Source organism: Tupaia chinensis, unplaced genomic scaffold (assembly GCF_000334495.1).
Source record: "Tupaia chinensis unplaced genomic scaffold, TupChi_1.0 Scaffold000685_1, whole genome shotgun sequence".
Classification (NCBI taxonomy): Eukaryota; Metazoa; Chordata; class Mammalia; order Scandentia; family Tupaiidae; genus Tupaia; species Tupaia belangeri.
Genome location: NW_006160208.1, coordinates 2,460,226 through 2,469,686, shown reverse-complemented (window position 1 = coordinate 2,469,686; position 9,461 = coordinate 2,460,226). Strand labels below are relative to the sequence as shown.

General features: G+C 53.2%; 1 protein-coding gene across 2 annotated transcripts; it reads right to left on the bottom strand.

Annotated features, from left to right (window-relative positions):
* Positions 1–1,387: 1,387 nt before the first annotated feature.
* Positions 1,388–3,391, bottom strand: HELT (helt bHLH transcription factor). Of its 2 annotated transcripts, none has more exons than XM_006160448.2 (4): positions 3,365–3,391; positions 2,806–2,910; positions 2,422–2,518; positions 1,388–2,025 (listed from the first exon to the last, which is right to left on the bottom strand). In XM_006160448.2, the coding sequence occupies exons 1-4, from the start codon at positions 3,389–3,391 to the stop codon at positions 1,526–1,528; spliced, it is 729 nt and encodes a 242-aa protein (XP_006160510.1). In that variant the 3' UTR covers positions 1,388–1,525. The 2 variants fall into 2 exon arrangements, with proteins under 2 accessions (XP_006160510.1, XP_014447866.1); XM_014592380.1 differs by having other exon boundaries at positions 1,388–2,022.
* Between the last annotated feature and the right edge of the window lie 6,070 nt (positions 3,392–9,461).

The following is a 9,461-nucleotide window of genomic DNA, read 5'->3' as shown; positions in this document are numbered from 1 at the left end:
TTGTTTTTTGGTGAATTTTTTTGAGTTTTTTTTTTTTTTTTTTTTTTTTTTTTTTTGTCACCCTCTGTCTCTGTAATGAAGTTTTGATGGCTTACAAATTGCAGGTCATTCCATTCCATGACCTCAGTAAACAGTCTAGGTCAGTGTTCTCTTAAACCCTGTCCAGGGAAATGGAATAAGTTAATTTACTGTCCTCTAGCTAATCTGCAAGAAGACAAATCACCCTAGGTCCACCAAAGACTGTGAAGCAAAGAAAGAAACATGCACCAGAATTTGGAATTATTTATTTAAAAAGCATCAAAGTTAATGGGAACAAAAGTTCAATAAGGAAAAAAAAAATCAGTGATGGGAAAAATTAATTTCCCACCAACACAACCTTAGTAGGTTGAACATCTTATTTTACCTATTTACATTAAAGAACTGGGAGGGCCATTTTGCTGTTTGGGTCTTAAAAAATTACTTTGTTGTTTAAAATGAATTGCTGTTTTTGGGGGAAGACACAGATCCTCTGGGTTTGAAAATCACCCCTAAGAGTTCACTAGCCAAGGCTTCCCTAGACTCCAAGCTTTACTCAGTATGTTCTCGGTGTAGAGGTCTGGGGAAAAAAATCTTGCAGGGAGAAGGGGGGGGGAAGGAAGACTTCTTTGCAGGCCTAAGAGCTTCCACAGAGAACCCAGCGTCTCGAGGGGATTCATTAGGGGAACAATTTCCTGAGGAAGCTGGTCTCCTCACCCAGTCTGTGCCCACCTCTCCCAGGTTGCCTAGCGCCCCTTTGGGCTCATCTATGCGCAAAGACAATGCCAGCCTCCCCATTCATCCGAAGATAGACACTTCAACCACTGTCGTTTAAAGTCATAATTCAGAACGTTACTTGCTCCTCATATTTTTTTGCAAAGACGTATTAAGATTCTAAACAGCCACGCTTCCCGCAGGCCTGGGTTTTTCTGCGTTCCAGACCTGCGGGCATGAGCGCACGCTTCAGGGGGCTTGTCTTAGGGTAGGAAGGGCACCAGGCCCCAGCTGGCAACAGCTGGCAAAGGCCAGTTTAGGGGTGAGTGCTTTGATTTACATTTTCTGAGAGCTCCACTTCCGCCCTTCTAGACAAATGCCAGAGATGCGCAGGAAGCGGTTGCTGTCTGGAGCCCCAGGGGAGCGGAGAATCCCACCCCACGCAAGGCTGCCATTACCAGCTTAAGCCTCTTCCTTGCTTCAAGTTCCCGCAAACTCTGTAGCAACCCCCTCTCCCCCTCCTCCCCAATAACTCAGGGCCTTCACCTTGGCCGGTATCAACCTCGTGCCTTGGCCCCTCAGAGGGGAGGGTTGCGGATAAGCAGAAGGAAACAAATTCATTTTGGGGGTTTCTGTCAGAAAACGTTTATTGCCAGGAGAAATCATTTGGAAGACTAATTGGCTCTCGACCTTTCTTCCGGTTTTCTGTTGGGACAGTATTTACACCTGTACAGTATGTACATACTTCTTATAAGCAGTGCCCAAAGCGCAGAGAAATCTGGCTGGCGAGGGCGCGTCAGAGCACCGGCGGGTGCTGGGGCGTGTGCAGGTTGAGGGCGTTGGGGTGGGCGTGGCTGATCAGGTTGAGATAATGCCGGTCCAGGCCCTGCACCGGGGCCAGGAAGGGGCTGTGCTGCTGCGCCGGGCTCGCCAGAGGTACCAGAGCGCTGGGCAGGTAGGGCAGTGCCGGGCTGCGGGCTGCGCCGTGGGGCCAGGGGAAAGGTCCCGGGGCAGCGCCCTGCGGGAACACAGCGGCCTCGCTGGTGCCGTGGCCGGTGAAGTCCGGCCCCGCCGGGTGCAGCTGATAGGAGAAATCCGGCTCCGGGAGCGAACCCAGCGACGGGAAGGTGGGCTCAGCGCCCAGGCGGGCCTTGGACTGCAAGAAGGCGAGGATGCGCGCGTACTTGGTGTCCTTGGTCTCCATGCGCTCCACGGTGGTGAGGTAATGCACCAGGTTTTTCATGCACTCATGGTAGCCGTAGTGGAAGTAGTTGGCAAACTCCGCGAGAAGTTCTGCTGGGTGGGCGGAGAAAGAGAGGGGGCAGGAAAAAACCCTGAGTGGCCCCTTCCCTACTCGGAGTGCGAGGCGGGTGCTGGCATCTCCTATCGTGTTCTCTGGCCAAAGTTCCCATTTGAGGCTCGCCCTCTCCTGTCCGCAGTCTGAACACTGGACAAGCGCAAACGCCTCGGTTTCCCTAAGAGCCAGGCCCCACCCAGCCCACCTAAGAGGAGGAGCAGCAGCCCTGGACACCAGTTCTCCATCGCCGCTACGGGGGCGCCTGGGAGTGAGTGGAGCGTTGGCGGGCCTCTCGCCAAGCAGACCTTCTGGCAGAACTCTCACGCCCAGCCCCTAGGTCTCTGTGCGGCGCGCGCTCCCGGCCCACGTTTCCCTAGCGCTGAACCCGCGCCCACCTTTTTCCCTTCCCCGGGGAAAGTCAGCAGAGTGCAGGGCTCTCAGGTACTGAACGGTCATCTCCAGGATCTCCGCCTTCTCCAGCTTCCCCGAGCTCTGCAAAAGGAGGGGCTTCTCGCAGCGGCCCAGCGATCGCAGGCCCACCCCAGTGGCCAGGCGAGCGAGCACGATTTTGTATGGGGAGGACCAGGGAGCCGGGCGCGGCTGTGAATGTGCGCGAGGGCCACCTGAGGTCCCTGGGCAGTTAGTGCCTCCCCCACCCCCGCACCCCCTCCTGGTAGGCCCGCACATAAGGCGCCCTGTGGGCCCTCAGACTCTTGGAGTCCACTGGAGTGACCCCGGAGGGTTGGCGCCCGGCACCGGGTACAGACCACCGACGTTACCTGTTTTGCCAGGGCCATGGGTACCGTCTTGCCCAGCTCGTTCAAGCAGCGGTTGATCCGGTCTCTTCGTCGTTTTTCTATCACTTTATGAGAAACGGGGGTTCTCTGCGAACAGATGTTTGTACGTTTAGGATGACTTTGCCCACGAGTCGTCAAAAGCACAGCTGTAGTGTAGCCTGCTTACTAACTGCCTTCCCAGCTGCTGGTGCTGCTCGGAGTCTCCCCAGAAAGAGAACCCCGTTCCCCACTCTCCAGCCAGGTGAGCGCCATTCTCTCACTGCAGCCCTGGCGCGCTACTCTTCCAGCCACTCTACCTGCGTGGCTGCTCTTAGAAACCGAGCGCCAGGGCTCTGGGGAGGCGGCCACCAACCTAGGGGTCTGCGCTTCTCTATGGTCGAGGACTCTCCTTTCTCTATACCCACCCTCTCTCCAAACCACTCGAGATTCCTCCACACGCTAGCCCCCCCCCCTGTGACCACGCCCCAGCTAGAAGGCAGGTCGGTGAGTCAGACGCCTCCACCGCCAGGGCGCAAGGACCCTTGGGGCTCAGCCGACTCACTTTGCGTTCCTTGAGTTTGTCTGACATCCCGGTCAGTACGCGCCCTTGGGAGAGGTGGTGGCGCGAGGCACCAGTTCCCTCTCCTTCTCGTGAGCCCGCTCGAGTGTCCCAGGTAGACTGCAGCCTCCCAACACCGAGGGGCTGCCTTATAAAGCGGCCATCTAGGGCTCCAAGTGCATTCACGAGTTGAATTATTCCATAGGATTAGGGGAGCGGCGTTTGGAGGATGTATGCATTCAAGATCAGTTTTAAAGAAGTTAAGAAAAAAAAAATTAGCAGCCGAGGGGGGCGAGCTGGGGGCAGATCAGCTTTGTTAATCCACGTGGCCCTTCAAAGGACACGTGATCGGCCCGCGAATAACATTTGCATGGCAACAGCCCGGGCGGGAAAAGGAGGCGATAAAGCGGCCGGCGGGCGAGCGAGCGCCTGCAGCAGTCGCGGGGGCCGAGCGCGTCGCGGGCGCAGAGCGCAGAGGCGCAGCAGCCGCGGGCACCGGGGGGCGAGGACCCTCACAAAACAGTGTCGCCTCCTTTAGTCCCACCGCTGAGTCTCACACGATCGCCTGTTTACAAATCCCAGCAAGCCCGCTGTCCCAGCGCCGAGTGCGTTTTAAAGCCTGTCCAGAGTCATTAAAGTAATTAAGTAAGCCTTTAATAGGCTGTTCCGCCGGGTTCAAGGGAGGGCTCTTGGAGACGGAGGCGCCCCGTTTGTTCCCAGGCTTTTCTCACACGACTTGGTGACACGTCCATCTCCCCCCTTTTTGTTTACACCGCTTTATTTGTCCGGACATCCCGGCAGGTGTGGGGCTGCGGCTGGCACACGAGGCTCCCGCCTCGCGTCGCCCCTCCCGCGGGTCTTTGGCACGCGACGCTCCCCCCTACTCCCTGACCACGTCGCCTGCTTTCTTTTCTCCCCCCTTCGACTCTCTCTTCGCGGGGGGAAGAGGCTCAATTTGTAGCCTATTATCCTATACGAAAATGTCCATTGAAAAGTATGAATAGTTTCATTGGGCTAAATTTTAATAATGCCAGAGGGTGGGGGAGGAGAGCCAGGCGATCGTGTTGTGTGTCTGTGTGTGTGTGAGAGAGAAAGGGGGGTGGTGGGAGGATTGGGGGGCAACAGGGAGAAGAGTGGGCTGAGAAGAAAAGGGGGAATGCAGCTGGCCCAGGCGAGCATTATGCGACGTCACCTGCGAGAGGGGGCGCCTCCAGACCCCTATTCATTTGCCTAATTTTGGTCAATTTAACAAACTTCAGGAGAAATTATTGTGGCTTTGTCAGGGAGGGTGAAGCCTTCTGATCGAATTAACAGCATGTTTTGATCCGGTAAATGTCATTAGAAAGGGAGAAACAATCGCGCTTAGAGGGCTCTGAGTAATGCGCCCAAGTGGAGACGCCAAAGCGCACGGCTCACAAAGGGGGCAAGTAGCTGCCACAGGGAACTTTTGTACCCGCCCATCGCCCAAGTTTTGACACAAAAAGGCATTATTTCATACTTGAATACGTTTAATCCAACGATTGTCTATTTTCTGCAAACATATTTTCACAGCATTGTTAACTTTTTATGTCCCCCTTTCGCGGGCGCCTTTTCTTAACGTTTGGGGGCGGGAGAGCGCAGACACTTTGGGCATCAATATTTGTCACTGAAAAGGGCCCCGTGAAGTTAGGGAAGTTGATCTCTTTTTTATGGTTTTAGAAAGCGAAAATATCGGGGGAGGAGGAGGGAGGGAAGGCACCGACAGAAACGGGGGAGGAAATTTGCTGGACGGGCCGACAGGGAAGGAGGGGGGCGGCGGGGGCTGGGAACTCCCTTGGCCGCCTGCGCCTCTGCGGGAGCCAGGCCCGGCGGCCGGGGCCACCTCCCCCACCGACTGGCCTCGCTCACGTTGGCTACGTGGAGTCCTGCACGCGGGGGACTCCACGCCTGAGGGGTGTGGGTGGGGGTGAGCTTTCTTGCTGATGGAAAGGGTCAGGACGGTCTCGGCTTTATGGCCAGCTCTGGAGCCACGGAGCTCTCACCTTTTCCTCATCTTTTCCGTCTGAGAAGAGCCTAGACTTCTGCGTATCTTTCCCATTTCTGACCCCCGCCCTCGCCTAAATCCTCTCTCTCCTGCAGGACAACGGCAGGGCCGGGCTCTCCCTCTGGGTGCTGTTAGCCCTTGGCAGGGTTGGGAAGCGCGGAGCCTGCTCGCTCGCGGTCCTAGGGAGCTCGAGGGCGCAGAGCCAAGCCTGGGTTGCCGGGCGTCCGGGGAGGGAGCGGCCCACCAGCCACAGCCTGGTAGGTGAGTGAGGGGTCTGTCTACACTATGCACCCCTAGGCTCTCCTCGATCTCGCTTTCAGTCTCCTCCTCACGCTTTTCTACTGCACGCCAGATTGGACACAACCCGCACCCTCCCGCAGGTTGCTCGGCCAGCCGCGGGTGCCCTCTCAGGGCTTGTCGATTGATTTCAGTATATTCACTCACACACAAAAGGATTAAACGCCAACCCTTATCATCCAAATTAACTAACGTGAATGGGTAAAAGGGAGCGCACACACTTCTCACCCCCACCCCCTAGTTGATCCTCTTACTGCTGGTGTTAACCACCAGCTGCAGGCACCTTCCACTGGCCAAGTTTCACTCCATGCATACTGTTCGCTCTCCTGGGTTTGATTGTGAGACTGGGCTCCCAGTTTACCTCGGGATAAAGTATCCCGGTGGGGCTGGGGACGGCGCAAATGCAGGTGGGTGGTTGGAGGTGGGGCGCCCAGGTGCATCCTCGCCTTGTCCTGCGAGGCTACAGCACTCCCTGGTAGATGGGGACCCTTCTTCCCTTTTGGGGTAGGGAAGGGTGTGTTTCATTTCTCCCTCCCAGGGGAAGGGCTGAGTCACACTGCAGGTGGGCACCTCAGTCAGAGGGCTTCCCTTTACTCCTCTCCAAGGGATGGTGAGTCTAAGTGTTCCCTGAACTTGACCTGGTATACAAACAAACAAACAAACAAACAAACAAAAACGAGAGAAGAATAGCGAAGAACAGTGGTCCCTGGAGCCAAGCAGCCCATCTGATTGCAGCCCAACAGTTCAGACTTTGGGGAGGGTTTTTGACGTTACTGTGCCTCAGTTTCCTTGTTTGTAAAACAGAGATAATTATGTCTACTGCATCACCAGATGGTCACTCAAGTGAAATAAGTGCGTATACATAAGGCGCCTAAAAGAAGGCTTACCCACACAACCAGTGGCTTTATCTGCTGGCAAATCTAGCTTCTGCAAGTGGTTCTTGCATGTTTCAGGTGAGTATTATGGGGTTTGCACAGTTTTATGATTTTTTCCAATCTCTGAGAAAGTTTTCTGTTCCCTGAAAAAAAAAATCCTAGTAGTTTCTTGAAGTTTGTTAAATTGGTCAATGAATGGGACCTTCGGGGACCCCCTTCACAGGTGACATCACCTAGTGCTTGCTGGCCAGCTCTGTCCTCCCAGTGTGTGCTAGGCAGAAAAAGCCCTTCAACACCATCGCCTTTCTCAAGTGATTCAAAAGTTAGCATCAGACAGTGCTAATTAGCCTCTAAAGCCCTCTTTTGGAGAACACAGCAACCACAAATAGACTTTAGTATTATTTCTACTGCTATTTCTTTAGTGCCATAGGTTTGATGTGTAGCTTCCAAATGCAGAAAGATGGATTCTTCTGTCTCTTCCCAATTTTAGAAACCGAAAATCCATGCATTTGAGGGAGGGAAGGAAACAGGAAATGAACAAAAGAAAGGAATGTAATGGTTTTTGTTTCCCCCACAGGGTGCTTGCCAGAGGAAGACAGAGAGAGGGAAAGTGCAAAATCACCTCTGCCCATGGGGGTTGGCCATACTGCAATCCTCTGTTCTCTTGCAATTCAGGGCACACTAGCACTTGTGCCACTGTGACTTTTCAAGCCTCTAGGTCCAGGACTCAAACTGTGCCAACCATGTGGGAATCCAGTGCCTTAGCCCCCGCGCCACCTGTTGGCTCCTCAGCCAAATGTTTTAGAAGCAAGTGGTCTGGTGCCTTCAAATCCCTCTTCCCTCCAGTGATCAGAGCAGACATTCAGATTCATTAACAGTACTGGGGATTTAATCGAGAGAGGACCTGTGAGGAGTCTTGCCAGAGAGTGGGAAGACACCAGTGTGACTGAACCTGTTGCGCTCTTGATGCGCCAGGGAGATGAGGCAGGAAGGACTGAACTCCTGGGTTCTCTCTCTCTCTCTCTTTTTATTTATTTATTTTTTGAGTTTTTTTTCTATAAGATGCGTGCACTAGCCAGAAAGAGAGAGAAAGACAGAAAGTGAGAAATCACCCCTCGGGGGGGATGGCCACGCTGCAGTCCCTTCTCCTCCATTCTCCTCTCGGGATCTTGGGCACGCACGCACACGTGCCTGGCATGAGTTTAAGCCACCGGGTCCAGGACTCGAACCACAGTTGACTACATGGGAGCCCAGCAACATAACCATTACGCTATATGCTGGTCCCCTGGGTTCTCTCTCTCTCTCTTTTTATTTATTTATTTTTTGAGTTTTTTTTCTATAAGATGCGTGCACTAGCCAGAAAGAGAGAGAAAGACAGAGAGAAATCACCTTCCCGGGGGGGATGGCCATGCCACAATCCCTTCTCCTCGGAATCTTGAGCACGCACACACATGCGCCCTGCATGAGTTTAAGCCACTGAGTCGAGGACTCAAACTGCAGTCGGTTCAACATACCCATTACGCTAACTGCTGGTCTCTCCCTTGGGTTCTCTTTTGAAGTGAGTGGGATCATGGATGCTTCCTTTAAAAGAATCCATGAGACCACTGAATCTTTTTTTTTTTTAAGCGAGATTTTTGTTATAGGGCATGTATGCTCGCCAGAGAGACACAGGGAGAGACAGGGAGAGACAGAGAGACAGAAAGTGAGAAATCACCCCCCAGAGGGGATGGCCACGCTGCAATCCCTTCTCCTCCATTCTCCTCTCTGGATCTTGGGCACACACGCACACGTGCCCAGCGTGAGTTTTAAGCCACCGGGCCCGGGACGCGAACCACGGTCGACTACATGGGAGTCCAGCGACATAGCCATTATACTAACTGCTGGTTCCCTGCACCTGACATGAATTTTAAGCCACTGGGTCTGGGACTCAAACTGGAGAAAGCTACATCAGAGTCCAGTAAGGTAACCATCTAGGCCATCTGCTGGTCCCAAATCTTTTTTTAAGAGAGAATTTTTTATTTTTCCACTATAGAGTACGTGTGCTCTCTGGAGAGACAGGGAGAGACAGAGAGACAGAAAGCAAGAAATCACCCCCCGGGGGGATGACCTCAATCCCTTCTTCATTCTCCTTTCAGAATTTTGGGTGCACACACACACACATGCCTGGTGAGTTTCAAGCCACCAGGTCTGGGATTTGAACTATGGTTGACCATGTAGGAGGCCAGTGCCTTAACCACTGCACCACCTGCTGATCCCAAGACAGAGCATTAACTCTTAATATCTTATTTTGTTTTAAATAATTTTTAATTTAGTTTAATTTATTATTTTTTTAAAGTTTGATGAGAGAGAGAGAGAGAGAAAGAGAGAGAGAGAGAGAAAGAGAGAGAAAGTGAAAAAGCAAGCTGTCAGGTCTGAGACTTGAATCATGGTCAGCCATGTGGGAGTCCAGTGCCTTAACCACCACACCACCTACCAACCCACCTATACCCCATTTTACAGTTGAGGAATCTGAGGAGCAATGAGGAGACCAGGGCATGTCTGGTGGCCCACAGTGAGCTGCCATTACTAAATGTCTCACTGAGCATTTGCTGACTTGCTGTGTGATGTCCGGGGCCTACTGCCTTCACATACCCCTTTGTTACTGTGAAGAAGAGTCCAGCCAGACTCTCCCTGACTTAGGAGTGGGGTCCATTATGCATGCCCCGCTGCTTTTGTTGTGTGTGATTGTCGTCGTCAGGGAGACACCATCTGCATCCTTGAGCTCCTACTTTTCATGAATCCAGTGATAACAGCTTGCTGCAAGCACCCACAATGAACCAGTAGTGGCCCACAAGGAACCAGTAGTGGGAAGGCCGAGTAGACAGTGACTTGGCCCTGCCTTCCATAGGCTCATACCTAAGAAGAT